At 57.6% G+C, this 24,586-nt stretch overlaps 1 protein-coding gene across 1 annotated transcript in view; it reads left to right on the top strand.

Annotated features, from left to right (window-relative positions):
• Positions 1-24,586, top strand: part of LOC122480056 (RAP1 GTPase activating protein) — a 50,284-nt gene that overhangs the window by 16,100 nt on the left and 9,598 nt on the right. Inside the window, 15 exon segments of the mRNA XM_043574018.1 lie at positions 6,380-6,473; positions 12,527-12,562; positions 13,895-13,942; positions 14,874-14,912; positions 15,348-15,533; positions 17,657-17,760; positions 18,022-18,100; positions 18,459-18,512; positions 19,594-19,677; positions 19,884-19,984; positions 20,118-20,247; positions 21,290-21,445; positions 21,882-21,953; positions 22,593-22,679; positions 23,105-23,242. Coding sequence (XP_043429953.1) covers positions 6,380-6,473; positions 12,527-12,562; positions 13,895-13,942; positions 14,874-14,912; positions 15,348-15,533; positions 17,657-17,760; positions 18,022-18,100; positions 18,459-18,512; positions 19,594-19,677; positions 19,884-19,984; positions 20,118-20,247; positions 21,290-21,445; positions 21,882-21,953; positions 22,593-22,679; positions 23,105-23,242 — 1,408 coding nt within the window.

The raw sequence follows: 24,586 nt of genomic DNA, 5'->3' as shown, positions 1-24,586 counted from the left end.
TGAGGGTGGGGACTCCACGTGCTACGTCCCTGCCCACCCCCTCTGTGCAGCGTGGGGACTGAGGCCTGCTCCCCACTCCCAGGGTGACTCTGCCAGCTCTACCATTTGGTGGTTGCGGGACCCCCTGGCCCATCTTGCAACCTTGAGGAGCCTCTGCTTCCTTGTTTCTGAAACCGCGATCTGGGTTGTGCCAATTACGGATTACGGGACATCACAGCGCCTGGCTCCCGCCCACCCCCACACTTCCTCTTGAATCCTGGTAGAGAGGTGGAAGGTGCCTGGGGAAAGGATAGTCAGGAGCAGCCATGCTTGTGTCCCTCCCCTCCCTGTAGGCCTTGGGTGGAGGGGGCTGGGCTCCCGGGGCCTAGCTTCAGAAACTTGCTCACCGGGCTGTCCCTGGCCACCTTCCGTGGCATCTTGGCAAGACAGAGGCAAGCGGGAGGGTGGGGGGAGGCAGTGCCGGATGTCTGAGCACTGGAGACAATGGGGCTCTGTGGCCCCCAGGGGAAGGGGCAACTCCAGTGCAGCCTCCGGTCTCTGGTTTCAGGAGATCAGAGTCCCCTCAGGCACGATACCACAGCTGGGAGACATAGGCAGCCCCCAAGCCCCATCCAGAGTGGCCTCTCTCAGGGGGGGTGAGGGCCCACAGGAGTAGCCCTCTGTACCTGCTTCTCGCCTTGAGGTCTGTACCCTCTGCCGTCCCCCACATGAGTCACCAGATTGGTAGAACCAGCTGGTTTCATGGAGACCATGGAGATTCAAGGGACCCTGTCCACTGGTGACCAGTGCTGGGCTCGTCTGGACCCCTCAGGACCCTATCCTGGGCTAGCCTCCCTCACAAGTCCTTCTTGGCCCTGTGTTCCTTGGCTAGCTGAGCACCTGCTCTGCCCCCCCCCCCCCCAACCACCCAAGTCTGGTTTCCCAACTTGTGTGTGTATTGTCCTGTACCTGTCTAGCTCCCCTGCTCCCCATCACAGGCTTCCTGCCTTGGTGGTCATGTGTTACCTGCTCTGGCCACCAGAGTTTCACCTGTTTAAAATGAACTTTAAAGCATGAATAGTTCACCAGGCAGCCAAGAAGGAAAAGGGAGCCCCCAGCCGAGGAAACAGCCTGTGCCAAGGCTCAGCAGTGTGAAACAGCGTGGCTTATTTGGAAAACTGCTTGCAGCCCAAACAGGCTAGGACAAGGTGCCTGGGGCAGGACAGGAAGGGGGTGTGCGTGGAGATGAGGCTAGGAGAGTCAGCAGGGGCCACACCCACCTGGGGACCTCCATCCAGGGCCACTATCTTTGGGTGGCCAAAGAACCAAGTCATACCCAAAGGACAGCCCAGCCACTGCTCTAATGCCCTGAAAGGGTGAGGTTCCCAGGAGAGTGGCTAATATTAATAATAATTAATCATAATAGCAAACACTTCTATAGTGCTTACTCTACTCTGTGTCTCACAGCAGCCTTATGAGGAGAAAGACAGGACCCTCCCATCAACTCTCCAGCTGGTTAACAGTGGGGAAACAACCCAGGAAGGCATCTGGCCAACTGTCCTCAGTCTTACCTATCTCCCCCCCACCATGCCTGTGGTTTGGCAGTGTGGGGAACCACCCGGAGATGCCCCCTACCCCAGTGTGGCATCTGGAGCCCTGGACTAATGGAAGGCCTGGGTTCTGGTCCCCAGTCTACTTCTGCCTTCCTGGGTGACCTCAAGGTGGTGGTTTAACCTCTCTGAGCCTCAGTTTATCCTTCCAGGAATTGGGGATCCTAGCGACTGCCTTATCTCCCACTCCAGTTCCGGTGAGACTCCCAGGAGTGAGCAGATAAACAGCACTTTTGCAAAATACAAAAAGCTGTACTCATGACAGTGTGATTATTATTGTTACCTCGATGTGGAGATAAGGGATGGGAGGAGGCGCAGTGACAGTTGCCAAGAAACCCAGGAGCTGTCAGCAGCAGCTTCCGGCCTGGCCCATCCCACTCGGGAGCTGGGCCACTGGGCCCCTCCCCCACCCCCTTGCTGCGCCCTTTCCCTGGGAGAGATGGGTGCGTTGAGAGGGTGGGGAGCTGGGGCCAGCTGGCCGGCAGCCACACACCTCCGGGGCCTGAAGGTGACCCTGGAATGTGCCTGGCCCGGATGCCAGGTTGGCTCAGGCTTTCTGTGTGACCTTGGGCAAGTTACCTCCTCTCTGGCTGCCACCTTTTTCTGTGTCCAGGTCTTCTGTACCTGTAGGCAAGTGTCCAGGCCAGACAGGAAAGGATTGGAGCTGGACCTGGAAGATGCTTGGCGGTAGCTGCAGGAGCTGGGGAGGGCTGCCATGGGGAGGCCACCGGGGGCCAAGGCTAGGTGACAGGGCTGAGGTCCTGGGTTGGGAGCAGCCGTGATGTATGTAGTAGAAGAACCTTGAGCTGGAGTTAAACCTCTGTTCTCCCCTTTCCCTGCTGTGACCGTGGACTTGTCACTTAACCTCTCTGAGCCTCAGTTTTCTTATCTGGAAAAAAGGTGGATAATAGCCAACCTCACAAAGCTGCTGCGGTGATCAGATGCATGGAGTGAGGGTGGGGAGAGTGAGGGGAGTCTAGCACACTAGACTGCAAGAGTGCTGTGCAGATATGACTTCGGTCATGGCAGGGGGAAAGGAAAAGGGGAGAGTTCCCTGAGTCCCAGCATGCTCCAGGCACCTTCCAGCTGCTGCATGCGCAGAGGGAATGCAAAGCATTTTTAAAATATATTTTTTTATTTTTAAGTAATCTCCACACCCAAAATGGGGCTTGAACTCACAACCTGGAGATCAAGACTCACATGCTCCACTGACTGAGCCAGCCGGGTGCCCCAGAATGCAAAGCATTTTAAGCTGAGCCAGGCCATTGGGTCTGGAAGGTTTTCAGAGAAGCAGAGAGGGCCAGACCCCACGTGAACAGAATAGTGGAGATTAGAAGGAAGGAGGTGAGGGTGGGATAGAGAGGGGAGGAGAGACAGAGAAGTTCAAGTTCATGAGAGGGAGGAAAATGGCCAAGTTGGGGGAGGTCCACAGAGGGCAGAGGCAGAAGGGGAATGGAGGATGGCTAGAAAGGTGGGGATGAGATGGGTGTGAGAAGAGGGAGGCCGACAGGGGGAGGGGAGGCATGGGGAGGTAGGGAGGGAGGTGGCAGGTTGAGTTTATTCATCCCTTCCAGGTTATTTATTGAGCAACTAGTATCTGCTCAGTCAGTATAGTATAGCATTAGGGCACAGTACCCAGACCTGGATGGTTGAGGGTTCAAATCCTCTGTCTTTCACTTACTGCCAGCATGACCTTGGACAAGTTGCTGAACCTCTCTGTGTCTTAGTGCCCTCCTTTGAAAGAAGGGTGTTCAGTGAGTGAATCCAAGCGAAGCAGTTAGAGCAGAGCCTGCCCAGGGTAGGTCGGGTAGCAGTGTTGGCTGTCCTTTGCTGTTGCTGTTTTCATTACCTCTCGAATGGGACTTGCTAGGTCTGCCCCTGCTATGAAGTTCAGATCTTGGGCTCTAGAGTGACAAACCTGGATTCCAATGTTTGCTCTGCCTCATTCACTGTGTGACCTTGGGCAAGTTAACGTACCTTTCTGAGCTTCAGTTTCCTTGTGTGTAAAGCAGGCAGTTTTTGAGCACCTGCCTCACTTGGGTTGCTGTGGTGATTAAGTGGAATCATACAAGGCACAGGTAGGCTGTGGCTTTTGTTATTACTGTCCTTCTGTTCCCTCGGGGCTGGGATGGATGGGGGCAGGCAGGGCCCAGAGCGTCCAATTCCTGCTCTGTCCCCATTGTGGAGCCTCTCCCTTCCCCTGCCCTTTAGGGCCTCAGCAATGACCTTGTAGGTGGAGGAGTTGCCTGGCAGGGGGTGGGGTGCTGGGTACTGCCTGTGAGGGGCCTGCTCTAGCCAGCCAAGAACTAGAGAGTTGAGGGCCTTACGGCAGGGTCCCCGATGGAAGCCAGACCGCCGTCCGCCTCCTTGTCTCGAGAGACTTCCCTAGTCCTGTGCCAGCATGAGCAGCCCCGTGCAAGACGGATAAATGGCCATGGGGAAGCTCAGACTGAGCGGGTTCTGGAAGGGGAGTGCGTCAGGGAGCTGTTGCCAGACTGACCTGCAGTGGCCACGGTCTGAGCCTGGGGGCCTGAGTGGGGCAGGCAGAAGAACAGGGCCCAAATAGCTCCATCATAGGCGACAACCTCCGCTGGGCAGCCAGGGCCACGCCAACACCACTGTCCCCGTGTCCCCACCACTAAGGGGATCCAGCTTCAGCTGGGCTGCAACCCCAGCACTTCCTGGTCCCTGGGCAGCCTCTGCTTTCCACCCCGCTGGCGCTGGCCTTACTCAGTCAAGGGCGTGGGCTTTCAGTTCTGGCTCTGTCACCCATTTGCTAGGGGAAGTGGCTTCACCTCTTTGAGCTTCAGTTTCTCCATCTATAAAATTGGGGATACATGATGCCAATCTCCCAGCACTGTAGTGAGGGTGTAAAATGCTTGATACAGTTCTAGGCACATGACCCAGGTCTTGACAAAGAGTCCCCAGGGTGACCTCAGTGGAATTTGCCTGGACCATTTCTGTGGGCCTCTCTCTACTCCCCCAGCTCCAGTCTCTCACATGACATGCCAGGTCAGCATACCTGGCAAACTACAGGGACCTAAGTACAGGCGGTTCCCTTGCTCACACACCTCCAGTGGCTCCCTACTGCCAGCCTTCATTCAGTCACTGATTCCTTCAATCATTTATCCATTCAACAAATAACTAAAGAGACCTAACTTGGGGAGCCAGAGTTTACCATGAATGAATGAATACCAAAGAACTTATTGAGTAAATACCTACTAGCTACCCAGGCTCTATGATGAAATTTTTTTGGAAGCAGAGGCTAGGAGGGGTGTGGCACTGACTCAAGGTCATACAACAGGTAAGTGTTCTTTTCACAGTGATGCCATGGCTTGAAATGCCATTGCCACCATATCTCTTTTTCTGGGTCAAGTGCACTGCTTAGTGCAGGCCCCGCTTTTAGATGCCAGCAGCCCCCGAGAGGTGGAGAGGCTTCTGGTGCCTGCAGCCGAGCTGTGGATGTGGACGGCTCCTCTCAGCTGTCTCTCCTAACCAGAGAGGCTGGGCTGAGGAGAGTGGGCAGGGGGGCTCCGAGGGTGCTCAGGGTCTCCTTCCTGGGCCAGGTTCCTGCAGCCCCTCCCCCTTTCAGGGAGGGGCAGTCCCAGACTGGCCTGACTCAAGCCCGCTGCTGTGGGCCATGGAAGATCTGGCAGCTGGAATGACTCACTCTCTCAGGACCAGCCTCCGTTGATGGGACCGGGGCGGGGTTGCAGACACGTCAGGGTGGCCCTGGGCAGCAGGAGGGAGCCCAGGGCCGGGTGAGCCAGCCTGGCTCGCCCGGCCCTGGGCTCCCTGGGTCCCAGGAGCCACTGGGCATTTCCTCTCCTTGACCCCAGAGGTGGCCTCCTCAGCAGGCTTTCTAGGGTGACAGGAGCTGACTTCGCCCTCATCAGACCTGCTTCCTTTCCTCAGGGAGGGGTGTGGGTGTGGGCAAAGAGGCTGAGCTTGGAGTCAGGCCTTACTCAGAGGCTGGCTCTGCCCCTGACCAGCTGTATGACCTCTGCATGCCTCTGGGTCCTCATCTGTTAAATGAGAATACCAGTGTGGTGAGGAGTCTGTGCCCTCAGGCCTGGAAAGAGGGGCTTGGCACAGGGCCTGGCACATAGTAGGCCCAGTGGCTGTCAGCTATTACTATTTCATTAGGAATAGCAGTTGCCAGGGGCGCTTGGGTGGCTCAGTCGGTTAAGCGTCCAACTTCGGCTCAGGCCACCATTTCGCGGTTCGTGGGTTCGAGCCCTGCATCGGGCTCTGTGCTGCCGGCTCAGAGCCTGGAGCCTGCTTCAGATTCTGTGTCTCCCTCTCTTTCTGCCCCTCCCCACTCATGCTTGTCTCTCTCTCAAAAAAAAAAAAAAAACAGCAGTCACCCAAGTGTCCTCTCAGCCCTAAGGCTGCGTTTCTCTGAAGGCTCAGGAAGGGGTCTATAGAGGTTGAGCTCCCTGCTTAGTACAGAGATCAGGACTCAGCCCTTTACAGCAACCTTCACTGCCCCCTGCCTCAGTTTACCCATCTTCAGAATGGGCTGTGGACGTTCTCTTGACAGGAATGTGTTGGGCAGGCCTAATGGAGAACTCGGGGAGAGACCCTGTCCACATCTCTGATCTCCGGGGAAGGAGAGCCTGTTTGGCAACCCTGCTCCAGAAGCCCCTCCTCTCCCTCCTCCTGGGGAACCCATGACCTCCCCTCCATGAAATCTGTCCTCCGACTCTGAGAGCGATTCTTCCTCCCAGAGTTCACAAACCTCCCAGCCTGGAGCCTTCCTTGACCATAAGACCCCTTCTTTCTTCCAGGAGGAGTGATGGGCAAAACCAGTGCTTTCCTCACGCCCTAGACCTGCCACGAGTGGACTTCGTTCCCTCCCACACTGCTTCACTCCACCCCAAGGTAAGTGCCCCCTCCCCATTGCCCCTGGTCTGGAGACCCTGGGGCTGACAGAGAATTAAGAATGACTAGCGGACAGCGGTCAAGTGTTCATGCAGATGCTGCTTGAGGCTTAGCTCCCCGAGGGGACACCACTCCTCACCCCTGAGTGCGCTGGGCCGGGGCCTATATCACTGTTGGGGAGGGGGCAGGACAGCTGGGAACAAACTGGCCAAACAGCTATTCTCCATCACCTTCCTTATCAACATCCCCATCAGCTTCCTTGTCTGTAAGCCTGGAATAATGATACTACCTGGCACGGAGCTATTGTGAGGATTTAATGAAAAAAGTGCCAATAAAACATTCCACCCATGATATCTGGCACAGGGTGAGAGCCCTGTGAATGAGATCACCAAAATCAAACGTGTTCGCCGAGCACTTGATTTGTATCAGACTTTGTGCTGGGCGCTGAGGGGCCAGAAATCAATTGGACACAGACCCTGTCCTCAAGGAGCCATAGTCCAGGTAAGAGATAAATAACTGAGCAACTTGTGCAGAATACCAGTAACAACCACGAGCATTTATTGAGAGTTATTATATGCCAGATGGGTACTTAATGGTTTATAGGCAGTATTTCATTTCATCCTCCAACGGGAAGTACTACATGATAGCTACTACTATTAGTCCCACTTTGTAGATGAAAAAAATCAAGGCTCAGAGAAGTTACTTGCTCAAAGACACACAAATAGGTTATGATGGGGCTGGGGTCAGAACTCAGGCTGTGTGACCAGAGTGCCTGGCCTTGTGGCCTCCTTGATGCAGAAGGAAATGAACCCTCTCTTTTGCAGTATATTTTGTGGTTTCTAAAGCATGTCCACAGACATCATCATGCCTCTTGGTCATTTCATCAAACCTTGGATGGCAGGCATTCTCCAGGTGAGGATTCAGATGCTCAGAGAGGTTTTCCTAAGGTCACACAGTCAGGAAATAGCAAGCCCAGGGCCTGCTAAGCTCTTCTCCCACACTCGGGCCTGGAAGAAGGGCCGTGTACCTCTCCTTGGCCAGGAAGGCAGATGGCCAGGGACTGGAATCCTTGTGGGATTCCACCACCTCCAAGGGGGCTCCTAGGGCAACATCAGGGGGCTCCTGAGACCATCTCCTGCTCCCTGTGCCTGGGCCAAAGCCCAAGATGGGGCCTGTGGATCCTGGGGCTTGGCAGGAAGGGAACGACTCAATGGCACCTGGGTTCATGACTGAGGCCCCCTAGTCCCTCTCCCCCTAAGCATACAGGAAGAGGCCTTGATTCTCACCACGGGCTGTGTGCCTTTAGACCATAGCTTCCCCTCCCTGGGCCTCCGTCTATCTATCAGGAAAATGAGGGTTGAAACAACCCCTCACCCTGAGTCCTGCCTGCTCAGACAGCCTGGGGCTGGCTTTCGTGGATTAGCTCTGAGCCGCCTCCCCTCAGGCTTCCTGGCCTCCACCCAGCTGGCCAAAAGCCTCCATTTGTGCCAACACAGCCCAGACAGCGGGCTTTATACCACTCCCATCCTGACAGCCCACCCCTACTCCAGAATCAAGACCCAGTCTGTGGGTCATCCTCCTTTGACGGGGGTAGGGGGAGGACAGGTGGAAAACAGGGTACAGAGAGATTGAGTGATCTCCCTGGATGTCCAGCAGAGCAGTGGTGGGGCTGAGGGGACTCAGGCCAATGACATTCTTCGTGCCCCTCCTCCAGCACCCCTAAGTCTGTGAACATTTATCATGTTGATGGAGCCAGTCTGAGGGGCAGGTGACCTCCCTGTGCCAAGGGTAAGTCCCTGCCCTTCTCTGAGGCTCAGATTCGTCATCTGTAAGACAGAGGGGCCAATTTCTTCTCTACTCACCTTGCTGGCTTGCAGCTGGGCGATGACCATGAAAGTAACTTTGGAAAGTGGAAATCAAGACGCCGAACTATATCAGCAATGCTACATTTCCAGGGCGGGACAGAACACCCAGAAGGGACATTCCCCTCTCATTGGAAGACCACATTTGTACAGACACTGAGCTATTTGGGGCCCTCCTACCTTGCCCCCCATAGGGGTTTCTCCACTTAGGAATTCAGAAATCTGCACACATGTACGTGCACAGTCTGCCCACACCCATGTCCATGGACAAATTCACATGTCTGCAAACATATTCAGAGACTTGCACCTGTACACATGCATGTGTATACAGATACACATGTACAAACACAAATACAGGTACCCATGATGTCCATGCACACACAGCCTCATCTGGTCTGAGAGTCACACACGCACACGCACACACACATACGCACAGCTGCATGCACATTCTCCATGGAGTGTGTACCTTCTCCACTCCACCTGTCACACAGACATCTCCAATGATGTGAGCAGGTCTCACCTCCTCCCAGTATGGGAATGGACATTTCTCTGGCTGCATTTCGATGGGTGCCCGGAAGCGCTCAGGCCTGGAAGTGCCTGTGTAAATCAATATTTGCTGCTGTTAATTATTAAAAACAAAGCTACACCGTGTCTGGAACACACATCTCCAGAGTTCCCGCCGGCTGCCGGGCTCCAGCCTGACCGAGGGCCAGGTCTGGAGGAAAGGAAGGTCCAGTGCCTTCCTTCCAGGAGCCCTTGCCTTGGCGATGGAGGGTGATGGGCAGCTACTGGCAGCTTCTCCAGGAAGCTGAAGAGAGATTGTGCACTGAGCTGGTGGGCAGGCCTGCCCCTGCAGGGTCCAAAGCAGCAGGTGTTGACTTGGCCACAGCTCAGGAAGCAATTGCCGCTTTCCCAGTATGTCTGGGGAAGGGGTGCTGAGGCTCGGGCCCCCCCGCTGCACAGTGGCGGCAGACACAATGCAGGGTCAGCCGGAAGGGTCTGCAGAGGTGGGAAGACCGGTGGCCTTCTATTTTACAGATGGGAAACTGAAGCCCACAGAGGTGACAGGGACTCACTCAAGTCCACTCAGCAAGTTGTGGCAAGGCCAGTGCTAGAACCCTCATGTCCCGGAGTGCACTCTGTACGGTGGAGTCTTGGCAGTCCCTGTTCCCTCCCTCCCCTAGGATCAGGGGCAGTTAGGGTCCGGTGTGGGCACGGGAACCGGGGAAGGAAGGAAACCCGCCAGCCACTGTCAGGCATTAGAGGGTGAGGGGAGATGAGGAGGGAGGGGAGAGCAGCTCCAGGCCTTTCCCTGGATTCCCAGTTCTGCCTCTTCCTAGCTGCGTGAACCTGGGCATGATCTTTCACCTTTTGGAATCAGTCTTCTATTCCGTAAAATGGGGATGATACTCGTACCTCCTGGATTGTGGGGAGAGGTCATCCTCGCCAAGAGTCCAACATTAAGTAGGTGCTCAAGGAAAGCTCTCTATGAAGTAACCCTCTCTCCTCTTCCTGCCTGGCTTCACAGCCTGTCCCAAGAACCCCGTCCTTGAGGCCCCGAGGCGGATCCCCAGGGTGTGGGAAGACAAAGAAGGCGGGATAGGGGCGCGCTGAGGTCTCCGCAGGGCCCCACTCGCCGAAAGCTTGCAGCGCGCCGGCGAGAGCGCGCAGGCGCAGTGTCCGGGAACCGCGAGCCGGGCCCGCACCGGGGGGGGGGGGGGGGAGGGGGGGGCGGGGGCTCCTCTGTCCCCGCCCCGGATCTCAGAAGCCCCGCCCCCGCGACGCCCGTACCTGGCGCCCCGCCCCCTCCGGGCCCGGCGGCCCGGCGAGCCCAGCTCAGGCAGCGCGCCGCCGGGATCCCGGAGCGGGGAGCGCGGAGCTCGGCGCTGCGGGGCCCGGGCAGGGGCGCGCGCGGGCGGGAGCCGGCCGGGCCAGCTGAAGCGCCGCCGGGGCGGGGGCCGGGCCGGGCCAGGCTCGGGATGGCGCAGCCGCGGCCCCTGGCGCCCCCCGGCCGTCCGCGGAGGGGCTCGCTGCCCGCTGGAGCCGGCTGGCAGGTGAGGACCAGAGAGAGGGCGGCCTGCCCGAGGGGGTCCGCGGAGCCGGCTCAGCCCGACTTTCCCGGAGCCGGGTAGGCTCTGCCCCAGCCAGGGCGGGTGTGCGAGGCTCCGTCATGGAGGGCGTGTTAGCTTCTGGGCTGACACCCGGCCACAGCGGCCACAGGGCGCAGCCCTGCCCTGGGGTCCCGGGCCTGGGGCTCTTTCTGCAGCTGTCCCCGGATCAGAGTCCCCGTGGTGGCACCGTGGCTCTGGGCTGAAGTGGTACTGTGCGTGCTTGAGTCCGTGTGCCTGTTAGCCTCAGGGACCACTCCACCGTCCCCTGCCCCCTTTAGGAGGGGTCTGGATGTCGCGGTGTAACTTTGAGTGGTGCTCTGGGCCACTTTGCTCACAGTCTTCCATGTGTCAGGGCGTCTGCTGCGCCTGTGAGGCTGTAACTGTGGGTGTCACTTGTTGCTGTGTGTGCTCTCTGGGTGACAGTACCATGTGTCAATGTTTATGTGGCTGTGACTCCCGGTGCACTGTTTCTGGTCGCCCTGAGTGGAGAGCTCTGGGGGACATTAATGCACCCACATCACTCTTGTGCCGGGACTGTGCTGAGCTGAGACTGTGTGACCCAGGCATAGATGCCGATGTTGCTGTTGTACAGGGTGCTAACAGGCAAATTTGTCTACCTGGACTGCAGGCGTCCATCAGTGGTTTCTGCTGTAGCTCCTATGGAATTGGCTCTTCCAAGCTCGGAGTGTTGCGTGTGGCCATAGGTGACCATAGGTCAGTGTCTCCTCTGGCCTCCCATAGTGCATTTTACAGTGTGGGTTTTGCCTCTGTGGCGGGCCTTCGAGTGTGCACCTGGGGTGTTTGTGTCTCAGGATCTTTAAGCTGTGTCTTTGTGATGGGTGGTGTGCACTCAGGTGGATGTGAGGGGGCGTGTGTGAGGACCAGACCTGTACCCCCATCCTTGCTGATTGACCACTTCCACGGTGGCTGTGTGCTTTTGTTTCTTCCTGCTTCTCAAAACTCATTTAACGTTGTGGGGTCAGGCCTGTCCTACCTGTTACCGGGCTGCGTGACCGATAGGGGAAGGTGAGCTTGTATGTGGCAGCGGGGCTCTGTGGCCAAGTTGCTGTGGACACAGCTGCCTGTGTCTGCGAGCGCCTGCGATCGTGTCTCTCGGCGCACAGGTGCGAGAGTGGTTTTGTGGTGTTTGTGTAGCTTTGTGTTCGATTACTGGTGTGCACATTTGCACAGGGGTGGGTTTGCATCTGTGTGTGTGGCTTTGTGGTACGTGGGTCTATGTGTGTGTGCTGTTGTGTAATTTCGGACGCTGCCGTGTGTATTTGTTAGCACACGGTTCTGCGGCTCAGGATTGGTGTGCACAGATCCCCTGGGTTTGGGGGCGGGCTGTTTATGTCTGTTTGGTTTCTTTGGTACAGTGAGAGTGTGTTTAAATATTGGTGTACAAGGCTGTGCGTTCAAGCGAGAGAGAGAGAGAGAGAGAGAGAGAGAGAGAGAGAGAGAATGTGTTTCCTGGTGCACAACCCCATAGCACATGTATGTGAGCTCAGGCAGTGCCCCCACTGGGCAGCAGGAGCCAAAAGAGTTGAGGCCTTGGAAGTGCTGGGGGAGGGGCACTGTCCTAGAGACCCTGGGGGCTTCCCAGGCCCAACCCCCAACCCCACCAGCAGGCAAGGATGCCGCCTTCCAGGAGGCTGAAGCTGCCAAGCACAGCTGGCAGATGCCCGGATTAACCCTGTGTGTGCCGTTGGCTGGCACTGGGAGAGGCTGGCTGGAGCAGGAGGGGGGAGGGGGTGCGTGTGGATTCACACAGCTGTTGGGCCAATGGGACATCCCAGCACTGTCTCTCCCAACGGCCAGTCCATACTGCTTACAGGGCCAGGGTGGTGGGGGAGCCCTGGGCTGACTTCACTGAGCAGTTGGTCAGGGCCTGCTGGTCAGCTGCATGGAGCTCCCTTCTGCAATGCCCTTTCCACTTCCTCTTGCTGCTCAGACAGGCCCACGTGGTTAGTCAGGGTTGGGGGAACCAGGAGGGCAGAGGTGGGTGGAGACTCCTCGGGGACTTAGCAGGGTCGGCTGGGCCACCTGAGGACTGACCTGCCCTCCCCCGTCTCTGTTGCAGAGCACAGATCTGTTTGACATGATTGAGAAGATGCAGGTGAGGTTGGCTCTGTCGCCCTTTTCGGGGAGCCAAGGAGAGGGGTGGGCTGGGGTGAGGGCCCTTGCTCTAGCTCCAGTCCTGCAGCCTCTCTGAGGATAGGCCGGGAGCCCCAGGCAGACTGTGCTGGCAGGAGACGGCGGCGGTAAGTTTCCTGAGCCCTCGGTCTGGGGGTCAGAGTAGAGGATGGGGACCGGCAGTGCTAACTCCCTGTCTGACCCAAGGCCCAGGCCCCACTTGTGTCTCCCCTTCTCCCGTTCCTGTGGAGGTCCCCAGCAGGGCTGGGCTCGGTGCCTCATCCCCCCACCCCCCCCCCACACATCCGCACACACATCTCCCGCACACACCCACACGCACACACACCCACACATCCACAGACACATTTCCCATCCCCCTGAGAGGCGTCACAGGCTCTACAGGACCCCCATGTAGAATGGGAGAAGGGACAGATACCAGGCACAGGGTGACCAGAAGCTGTGCCACAGGCAGGGGGAGGTGCCCCACACCCTCGGCCTGACCCCTGCCCACTTTCCATGCCCAGCCCTGGTCTTCCCAGGCCTCTTTCTGGTGCATGGGTACATGTTGGGAGGTGGGCGGGGGTGGGGGTGGGGCAACTTGAACAAACCTCAGGGGCTTCCCCCCCATGGCAGTTCACCATCCAAACCCTCTCTTCTGCCCCTTCCTGTTTCTCTGCCTCTTGTAGTTTTTTCTGTCTCCGCCTCTCACCTCCTCTGTCTCTCTCTCTCTCTGTCCTTTTCTCCTTCTCTCTCTTAAAAACACACATCTGGGGCGCCTGGGTGGCGCAGTCGGTTAAGCGTCCGACTTCAGCCAGGTCACGATCTCGCGGTCCGTGAGTTCGAGCCCCGCGTCGGGCTCTGGGCTGATGGCTCGGAGCCTGGAGCCTGTTTCCGATTCTGTGTCTCCCTCTCTCTCTGCCCCTCCCCCGTTCATGCTCTGTCTCTCTCTGTCCCCAAAATAAATAAACGTTGAAAAAAAAAAATTTATAAAAAAAACACACATCTGTGTAAGTAAATTTAAAAAACACACATCTGTGTAGATGCAATGGCCTCTGCCCCATACTCACACACTAGTGCGTGCCCCCAACCCTGTCACCACCCCTGCCCCCAGCCCCAGTGGCACACACTCCTGCACAGAGCCCCCAGCCCTCCCTGCAGAGGCCTGAGTAACAGAGCCGGCCGACACCCTGCCCTGGGAGTACCCCGCACAGCCCTGGCTTCCCCCTTCACAGGAAGAGGTATGAGCCTCCCATGGGAGCGCTGGCAACAGGCATGGGGGGGGGGTGTAACGGGACGTGTTACCTTCTCTTTGCAGGGAAGCAGGATGGATGAACAACGATGTTCCTTCCCACCACCCCTCAAAGTAGGTTGGAACCGTGGCCCCACCCTACCCTTCTGTGGCCGTCTGCCTGTGCTGCTTCCCGAACAGTCTCTCCAAAGGCCTTGGGACCTGGAGGGGTTGGGGAGACTCTCTCGCCAGTCGTGATCAGCAGTTACAGGAAGACTCAAACCCAGGACCCAGGAGGCTTCTGCCTGGGAAGGCAGATGGGGAGGGGAGGAGAGGAGGAGACGGGAGGAGTGGCCTGGTTGCCCCCCAGCCTGCTGCGAGGAGACTGAGAGGAGGCGGGGGATGGAAGGAGATGCAGGGAGGCTCTTGTTCAGACTCAGAATTTTCTTGGGGTGGGAGTTGCACATCCCCTCCAGATAGGCATGTGGTTCTATGCTGGATTTGGGACCTCAGCAATCCAAGAAGACTGGTGGCCGGCCTGGGAGGGAACAGGGGGACGCCCAGGGCTTCAAGGTGAGGGTTGAGGAGGGGGCTTGTGAGCATATGCCTGATTCGTTGTTCAGAGCAGGGTTCTCAAAGTGTGGTCCTTGAACCAGCAGCAACAGCATTACCTGGAAGCTTATTACAATGTAAATTCTTGGGCCCCACCTAGACCCTGGGAAACTGGGGATGGGGCACAGCAGTGCGTGTTTAAGGAGCCCTCAAGGGCCATTCTGATGCACTGAGAATCACTGGTCCCTGAGTTTCTTCTGGGGAGGCGGTGAGCCTCCTTTTCCCCAGGCAGAGAGACACCCAGGGGAGACTGCCAGCACTCAGTGAGCTAAGCTTGCTCAGCCCCTGCCTCATGGGGTCACCCCTGGGAAGCCCTGGGGAGATGACACAGCCCCATCCACACTCCCAGCCCAGGTGGCTGGCTGAGCAATGGAGCATTCTGGGGGAGACTGGAAGTAAGTAAAGGGTGAGGGTCCCACCCCAGCTGGGTCTCTGGCCTGCTTGTGTTTTGTAGACAGAGGAGGACTACATTCCCTATCCGAGCGTCCATGAGGTAACTGGCTGGACCCCCTGAGCCCGTCCTCACCCCGAGTCTGGACTCTCAGGTCCTCCTCCCTGCCAGGAGCCTGACCACAGACCTTGCCATGGGCTCTGGGGCCTCAGTTTACTGGCCCAAGTCTTTAGAGTCCATGTGAACCCTTAGGCCTTTAACCCCGACGTTTCAGCCTCTTGGCCAAGGTCATTCTCCCAGCTGTACCTTCCCGAACCAAGTCCCCAGTCTTGGAGACTGGAACAGGGGGTTCCATGTGGCCTGGGTCTGGCGGGGGGGGGTGGGGGGTGGATGCAAGCCCTGGGGTCCACGTGGGCTCTGGGTTGTTCCCTAGCTCTCCTAAGCCGTGGCAGAAGTGACCCTGGGTCTGAGTTGGGGGGTGTCCTGGGGCCCTGGTAGGGTGCAGTGTGGGTGGCTCTCAGCTGAGTCCTCCGTCAGGTCCTGGGGCGAGAAGGACCTTTCCCCCTCATCCTGCTGCCCCAGTTCGGGGGCTACTGGATTGAAGGCACCAACCACGAAATCACCAGCATCCCGGAGACAGAGCCGCTGCAGTCACCCACGACCAAGGTGAAGCTCGAGTGCAACCCCACAGCCCGCATCTACCGGAAGCACTTTCTTGGCAAGGTGGGTGGCCCGCTGGTGTTGGGGGCTGGGCCCGGGAGGGAGCCAAACCCAAGGGCTGGGGCTGGGTGGTAGTCCTGAGTCCCACGTCCCGGAACATTTGTGGTGGATTCACGCTTTCATTCAACAAAACATTATGGCATAGTGGTTAACATCAGAGACTACCGCGGCACGATCCTGGCTCTGTCACTTGCTACGTGGGACAATGGGCAAGTCACTTACCCTCCCCGTGCCTCCGTTTCCTCATCCATAAACACGGAGAGGGTGATGAAACCCACCTCAGGGGGATGCTGCACAGCTTTAATGAGAACGATGCTTGTAGGGTATTTAGAGTGAGTGCTCAGTCAAGGTTAGGAAATAATGAGCACCAGCTGTGTGCCAGCCGTGTTCTAGGCTCCAGGAGTGCAGCAGCAAACCAAACAGACCCGGGCCCTGCCCTCAGGTAGCGTGAGGTCAGGGCTGGGAGACTAGAGTAGTGTCACGGCCTGGCTTGGCACAAACCCCTGCCCCGTCTCCAGCCCCAGAGCAGGGATCCTGCCCAGTCACAACTGGTCAGAGTGTCCCCCGGCAGTGCTCCAGGCAGAAGTTACCGGGTGAGATTGTGGTAGCTGGAGGGGAGGTCCCATGCTGGGATCTAGTGCGTGCCAGGCCCCATGCCAGCTGCTGTACCTCTGTCCATCTCCAGCCCAGCTGGTGGAGCGGGGTGTGGGTTCTGGAGTCTCATGGCCTGCGTGTGTATCTTGGCTCTTCCATTTATTGATGGTGTGACCTTGGGCAAGTCGTCTGACCTTCCTGAGCCCATTTCCTCATCTGTAAAAATGAGGATAACAAAAGTACATGTGAAGTATAGAGAACCATGCCGGGCACATAGTAAGTACTTAACGTTAGCTATTACTACATTTTCATAGTTACTCTGTGAGATCAGGATTGCTCTCGTTTTTACAGAAGAGGAAACTGAGGCTCATAGAGGTGAAGTTCTTGGCCAAGGTCACACAATTACTGAGCCAGGAATTGGACCTACCTCCAGCTGACCTTCCATTAAGACATGCCGGGAGGGTTTATGCTCTTGGCTCAGAGGACTCGAGGACTTCAGCGCAGCCCTCTTTGCCAAGGACCTGCCACTCCCTCTCTGCAGATGGTGCCAAGCATTTGGGGGTTTCCGCCACTCTGTGCCCAGGCAGGGCTGAGGGGGACTCTTGGCTCCAGGCCCACTCAGACTGTCCCCGAGCTGTGGATTTGTGGGGCACATCCCCTGCCCCTGCCTCCTTCTCTTCCTGCCCTCCGAGCACAGGTGTTCACGTTTCAACAGAACTGACTTCCAGGATGACTCCTAGGGTGTGGCTGGGAGCCAGCCCCACTGCCAGGGCCAGGGCCAGCAGGGGGAGCCCAGGGCCGGGCTGAGGTGGAATATCTTGGCACTCCTGGCCTGCCCTTGATTTGAGGACTTCCCCCTCTGGAGGTGCCAGCCCCGGGCTCCTCTCTGGGGGTACCGTTCCTGCCACAGCTTCCCCTTGGGCCTTCTGCAAGATTTCTTCCCAACCCTGTAGCTTCTCCAGGTGAGGCAGGAGGGTGGGAACCTGTCCGGTGAGCCGCCCAGTGTGTTCATGAGATGTTTCACTTCCTGTTTCTCACGAGCCCTGGCTTCAGCGGCCAGAGAGCCACAAATTGAGCAATCAATCAGAGTATTTTTATTGAGCACCTACTGTGTGCCCAGCCCCGAGAAGGGCAGGAGCTGGGAGACAGAGAGGCAGGTACAAATGTGGTCCTGACTTTGATGAGGACCCCGACAGCCAAAGTAACTAACCTTCACTGAATGCCTACTCTATGCTAGACTGTTTATCTCTTTCAGCCCCTGCCACCATCCCACGAGGTAGTTGGCCTCCCGTTTTACAGAACGGGAAACTGAGGCACAGAGAGGTGAGGTGACCTTCTCAGGCTCCCCAGCTGGCAGGTGGCAGAGGTAGGATTTGAAGGCAGATCCGTCTGATGCAGAATCTGCCATTAGCCATGACACCAGCTGCTGGGTGAAAGCCCCCCATCTGGGAGCGAGCTGGCTCTCTGGCCTGGTTTCTGGAGGCCCCAAGCTCAGCTCTGCCCTCTGTCCGCCCCCCCTCCTCCCACCACAGGAGCATTTCAATTACTACTCACTGGACACTGCCCTGGGCCACCTTGTTTTCTCACTCAAGTACGAGGTCATCGGGGACCAGGAGCACCTGCGGTTGCTGCTCAGGTGAGGGTGGGGTGAGGGGCCCTGCGACAGCAGCAGGGGCTGAGGTCTTGTCATCTAAGAGCCCACTCTTCTAACCAAGGCCCAGGGAGGGCAGGGAATTGCCTGAGGCTGCTCAGCAAGTTAGCACCCCAACCAGGCCTGGCCCCATCGTCACCTCTGGTCCTCCCTGGGGTGTGTCCCCTCTGCCCCTATTGTGTGTGGAGGGCCTTCCATCTCTCCTTCCCACTGCCTCGCCCCTCAGCGCGGGCTTTCTCCTCCCAGGACCAAGTGCCGGACACACCATGATGTCATCCCCATCTCCTGCCTCACTGAGTTTCCCAATGTGGTCCAGATGGCAAAGGTGAGGCGTCTTTGGGCACCCTAGGTGGGCACACAGCTGGCACGCTGTCATCTGTAGCCCCACATCCCAGCCCTGTGTGCTGCAGCCCTGTCTCCAAGGTCCCACCTCTCACGTGTCCCATGACGTCGGCATGCTGCCATGTGTTCTGGGCTCCTGTCCCCTGCCCGGTGCTTTTGGGTCACTTTAGAGCACCTTCGGATACAGGAGACCCCATTCTGAGCGACAGCGAGCCCCTAGTCCTGCTGCAAACTCCCTTGTTCCCTCTCCTTTCTGCTGCTGTCCTCTCCAGCCCGCGCGGCCGGTGGCCAGGGAGGCCCTGAGGCCCCAGCCTCAGCTTCTCCCTTCTCTCTTCCTGCAGCTGGTGTGTGAAGATGTGAATGTGGATCGATTCTACCCTGTGCTCTACCCCAAGGTATGGCTGCATCTGGGCCCTGCTCACTGGGGTGGGTAGGGAACGAGGGAACTGGGCGTTTATTGGGCACCTGTTGTGTACCGGGTGTCTCCCGTAAGTCCTCTCAGTTAACCCTCACAACAATGCTGCAAAGTCACCAGTCTGCAGAAGAGGAAGCAGAGGCTCAGAACTGTTCTGTGTCTTATCTGGCGATGCACAGTGGATAAAGGAGGCCTGCCTTCAAACTTGGTATTGTCCGCCTTGGAGGCCGGCCTTACTCTCAATGCCATTTGGGGACCCTCCCAAGGCAGTCAGTGTTCCTGAGCCAGGGGACTCCACTGGCCTTGCCTTCTGACCCAAGGGGAAAAGGGGAGGGGGAATAATAACACAGGCACCTCTGTAAATGCTGCCCCGTAGACAGCAGCCACGCTCCCAGCTCTCGTGCTGGGTTTGAGGTGCTATGACCATGTGGGGAAGGGATGGTGGCTTGTCTTCAGTGAGTCAGGGGTGCTTCCCGGAAAAGGTGGCCCCGAAAGGCATGTAAGCCCTTGTGGCTCTGACTGAATTCTGGAGTGAGGAGAGGGGTGGTGGGGTCCAGGAGAGGTCCCCCAAAGGAAGGGGCCTCAGAAATCAGACGTTACCTCTGGGGTACAAAAGAGGAAACTGAGGCCCAAGGTGAGGGAAGGGGCTACTTCTCAAGGCTCCACTCAAGTTGGTGAGACTTGGCTCATTCTAGAATGACGCTGTGGGTTTACAGAGGAGCCAAGGAACAAGTTAGGTGTTACAGAGTGGATGGAATAGGGCAGGGGGCCTGTGGGCAACACTCAGGAGCAGTGAGCTTACGCTTTGGACATGAGTTCAAGTCCCAGCGCTGCCACTTGTCAGCAGTTGACCTTAGGCAAGTTACAAGTTACTTAAGCTCTCTGAACCTTGGTTTCTTCCTTTGGGAAATGGGGACAGCAGCATTGTCTCCCTCGTGGGCTTGTCCTAAAGACTGAATGAGATGACACAGGTAAACTTCGCGGCACAGTGCTTGGCACGAAGAGCAACAAATGGCAACTTAAAAAAGCGGCCTATTTCACCCATCACCCTCTCCCCCCAGGCTTCCCGCCTCATCGTCACCTTTGATGAGCATGTTATCAGCAATAACTTCAAGTTTGGAGTCATTTATCAGAAGCTGGGGCAGGTGCGCTCACCTTCTCCTCCCTGCCCTCCGACCCGCCTGGCTGTGAATCCGTTGCCACTGGGAGCACCTGCCCAGGGACTCCGTTTCCCAGGACCTGGGGGTGGGGTGCGAGAGGCTCCCAGCCTTCTCTGGGTGCAGGTGGGGGGAGGGACAGCAGCTGCTTAGCAGCGCTAGCTCGGTGACCTCAGTTCCCCATGTGTCCCCAGACCTCCGAGGAAGAGCTCTTCAGCACCAATGAGGAGAGCCCTGCCTTCGTGGAGTTTCTTGAATTTCTCGGCCAGAAGGTCAAACTGCAGGACTTTAAAGGGTGAGCATTAGGCGGGACAAGCATCGATTCATTGGACCCGTGCCCTCGGGCAGGGAGGGAGCCCCTGTCCTGGCCCCACAGAGGCCTGGCTGGGGCTGGAGACTGAGCCATGGCCTGGGGGGGGCCGGGGCAGGTTCCGAGGAGGCCTGGACGTGACCCACGGGCAGACGGGGACCGAGTCTGTGTACTGCAACTTCCGCAACAAGGAGATCATGTTTCACGTGTCCACCAAGCTGCCCTACACAGAAGGGGACGCCCAGCAGGTAGCCTGGGCACCCCCCCCAACCTGCTTCCCACCCGTCCTCCTGTCCCTCGCATCTACCTGTCTGTTCAGTGTTCACCACACCAGGTTCAGGGGGCCCTGGGATATAGAGATGGAAATGATCCATTCTCCCAACTCGTGGGCTCTAGCTGGGGCAGGGTGACAAGCTGCTACAGTGTTGGGAAAGCCTCAGTTTCCACATCCATGAAATGGGGATGATAATGGCACCTACCTCATAGGTGAGCATAAGACGGGATGCATCTAGAGTGGCTAGAACAGTCTGTGGTACATATCAAGAGCTCCATAAATGTGAATTAGTATTTTTACGGGGGGAAGGGGCATTGTGGGGTGACATGGGGGCACTTAAACGTGGCAGAGGTGGGAGTCAAGAAAAGCTTTCCAGATAAAGTGATTTTTAGCCTGCAAAGTTGCTGGGAGAAGGAGGGGGAATGTTCCAGGTGGAGAAAATGGCTCCACCTTCTTCAGAGGCCTGGAGGCAAGGAAGTGCGGGGCATATTCTGGGAGCTGAACTCCTGTCCTAGGCTGCCTGCAGGGCTGTCTACCTTCCTCCGTGCCCCCACCCCAGGGGGATAAAAGGGTAATGTGAGAAAAACGGAAATATTTGTTTTTAGTGTCTTTTGATTTTCTTCTAAGAAGATCCTCCGTTCATCTCAGCAACATGAGTGTATACCGAGCGGGAACCCGTTTGCTCATGAGAGGCCATGTGTGGGGCATTTAGGAGAAGGGCTGGGAGGTAGAGCCTGGGGACCAGGAGCCCTGAGTTTGTTCGAGTCCTCTGACTCACCGCAGGGCCTCGCAAGTCACTGCTCTCTTGGCCTCAGTTTCCTCATCTGTCTCGGGATTCCAAGCAAACTAAAATAATTTTGAAACAAGTTTTTCACGACCTTGTTTTGAGGGGAAGCAAATTCTTAGACGTGCCCTTCTGCCTACCCTAAGCCCTCCCAACTCCTGCGGGCACCCTCCCCCGTGCCCAGGGAGCCCCTCTCCGGCCGGGTTGTGAAGGCCTGTGGCCCTGTGCTCAGTTGCAGCGGAAGCGGCACATCGGGAACGACATTGTCGCTGTAGTCTTCCAGGATGAGAACACACCCTTTGTGCCTGACATGATCGCATCCAACTTCCTGCATGCCTATGTGGTGGTGCAGGCCGAGGGCGGGGGGCCCGATGGCCCGCTCTACAAGGTGGGTGATCGTGGAGCTTCCCAGGGCTCTCAGCCACAGCCCCTCCCTGAGTCACTCTGAGACCTCTCTGAGCCTCAGTCTTCCCACCTGTAAATAGGGGGACTGTCCAGAGGGCTCTGAGCAACCCCCTTGCTCTGTTGATGGGGGATTCCCATCCCACCCTCCCTGCTCCCCCAATTTTCCTGCCTCAAAGGAGCTGGTTGCCCTGCTCTACCCTTTAGCCTCCTAGGCCTTCCCTATCCTCTGTGACCTCTGAGAGCCTCCACCCTTTCTCACCATTCAAATTCAGGACCAAGGATGGAGGAGCTGAAATCCTGGGGTTCACTTACCCAGTCTGCAGTCACTGAACCTTCCCCAGCAGGGGGCAGGCCAGGGATGAATTAGGGGTGTCTGGCTGGGGTGGGGACTCCACAGAGACTGCTGCTCTCCCTTCCAGGTCTCTGTCACCGCTAGAGACGACGTGCCCTTCTTTGGGCCCCCCCTCCCGGACCCTGCTGTGTTCAGGAAGGTGAGGGGCAGCCCCCAGCCCCAGTCATGGACAGAGTAGGACAAAATGGGTGGGGGCCGAAGGAGGGGTGCACAGTCTGCTGTAAGAGGTCCTGAGGCCCCACTGTGTGCCAGGGCAGCTGGGCTCCCCTAACCCTGTCACCGGGGACTGGCTTCTCATTCACACGGATGGATACACACTGTGATCTTTATAAGGTCAGGGAACAATCTGCATCATTATTTTAGATTTCTCACAGAGGCTCTGTGGCCCTTCCTAACTTGTATTATCTTTTTGACAATTACAGCCTTCTTCCTTCTAAAATGTTTGGGAAGGGGGCAACACATTTCTCTCATCTCTCAGAAGCCACACCTCGAGCCTTGGCTTCAGGCCCCTCACTTCTCCCCCAGACTGAGGCAGTGGGAGACCCCAGCCAGCCCCTTGCATCTGTGAGGTCTGCTCTTCCAAGGGGTGGGCAACCATGAAGGGCCTAGGGGGCCCTCACAGGTACCTGGGCTGGGGGGCTGAGGCCAAGGAGGCCCCCTTCTGAGAGAGATGAGGATGGCCCCAGGGCCCCAGCAGGGTGCGGCTCAGGAGCTCCAGCCCCTTGTCTCTGTGTTCAACTGAGCCCTTTCTCTCCTCTCCACGCTCGGGGGCTCCCAGGGGCCTGAGTTCCAGGAGTTTTTGCTGACAAAGCTGATCAATGCTGAATATGCCTGCTACAAGGCAGAGAAGTTTGCCAAACTGGAGGTGAGGATGGGCTGTTGGGCTGAACCCCTGCCTGCAACCTGGCATTTCAGCCCTGCCCCTGGGGAGGGAAATGCCAGGTTCAGACTTTGGCCTCCGGGAGAGCTGTCTGGGGTGGGGTGGATTTAGGGGCAGCAGGGCTGTGGTCCAGGGAGAAGAATTAGGACATTTCTAGGGGTATGTGAGGAATGTCCCAGGAGGTGCTCGCAGGTGGGCAGGCTGGCACAGAGGACACCATGGGGGAAGGGGCAGACCGTGGGTTGGGACATGAGCAGCCTTGAGCGCTGCTGGAGCCGCGAGGTGGGGGTCCCAGGGAAGCCAGCATGGGCTCCTGGGGCCCTGACTCAGAGAAGGTGGCCAGGATTCGAATTGTAGAACCAAGGGCCAATCACTGGGGTCTCTCCTGATGGCCTCGACCTGGCCCACAGGAGCGGACACGGGCTGCCCTCCTGGAGACGCTCTATGAGGAACTGCACATCCACAGCCAGTCCATGATGGGCCTGGGCGGTGACGAGGACAAGATGGAGAATGGCGGCGGGGGCGGCGGATTCTTCGAGTCTTTTAAGGTGAAGGGCCAGGGTCTACCTGGGGCAGAGAAACTGGGACCTGGCTGGGGTGGAGTCGGGGGTGGGACTATGGACGAGGCTTGGAGGGGCGGCTAGAGGCGGCTCGCGTTGGGGGTGGAGTCCGGTGGGGGCGGAGCTCTGGGTGGAGTCTGGGGGTGGGGTTGTTAGACGTGAGAAGAGCTAGGAGCTAGGTGGCAAGTACCTGGGCGTGGAGTCTGGGTGACAGCGAGAGGCTAGGTGACGGCGAGCCTCAGGACGGACCTAGGCTTTAGGGTGGGGCTCTGACTTGGGAGGAGTTAATGGTTGGAGGCGGGGCCTAGGCTTGGGGGTGGAGTCTACCTGGGAGTTCCGCGAAGGTTCGAGCCCTCTGAGCGGCAACCAAGTGCCTCTGGTGCCTCTGGTGGTGGCTACCAGGTCAGCAGGCAGAGAAGGGAGGAGGAGGTCTCCGTCCTCACTGAGGGAGAGAAACAGAAGTCTAAGATGCCATTTGTGAACCGAGTGGCTATAGGAGAGGAACCTGGCCTGTATGACCTTAGGCCTGTGTGACCTACCATGGCTGTCTCTGCATTATCTTAGAGTTAAGAGTACAGACGCCCTGGGTTCACTTACCAGCTTGAGCATCCTCTGAGCCTCAGTTTCTTTCGTTTCTTTTTTTTCAAGTTGTATTTGTTTAAGTAGTCTCTGCACTCAACATGGGGCTCAAACCCACGGCCCTGAGATCGAGTCGCATGCTCTTCCAACTGAGCCAGCCAGGCACCCCTGAGCCTCAGTTTCTCTATCCACTGGGTAGAGCAATGGCCGTTTACTTCATACAACTGTCGAGAATCATTTGTAAAGCAGCTAGATTAGTGCAACGTAAGTTCAAAAGCCCACCTACCTCAGCAACTGCTGTCCAAAGTGAGAGAGGAGGAGGGAGTGTCTCTTTCCCCCGTAGGGCCTGGACGCCCCCAAGCTGCAGGTCCCCAGGCTGTGGCTCCTTTGCCACCTTCTCCACTCCCAGGAGGGGGGCTGCCCATCCTCTGGGTGCCCAGCCAGGCTGGTTGGGCCTCACCGTCACCCCAGGGCAGACAGCAAAGCTGCAGACGCGGGTTTGCATAAGGGGATTGGCCCAGCTGCCCGGGCCTGCCCTGGACTTAGGCGAACAGGCTTTCTTTAACAAAGGGGCCTGAGGAGAGCCCTGCCTGTGCCCACCAGAGACCGGGAATGGGTGGGGTGGACATGGGTCTGGGGGCTCTTGAGGGAGGGCTCCAGTGGTCTCAAATCTAGTAGGTGCCGGATTAGGTCAAAGAATTTCTTAGAGGCCGTAGAGCCCACAGTGAAGGGCATGTGATTTGGCATCTGGGT

This window comes from Prionailurus bengalensis, chromosome C1 (genome assembly GCF_016509475.1).
Source record: "Prionailurus bengalensis isolate Pbe53 chromosome C1, Fcat_Pben_1.1_paternal_pri, whole genome shotgun sequence".
In the NCBI taxonomy this organism is placed as follows: Eukaryota; Metazoa; Chordata; class Mammalia; order Carnivora; family Felidae; genus Prionailurus; species Prionailurus bengalensis.
This window is presented reverse-complemented; position numbering and strand designations above follow the sequence as displayed.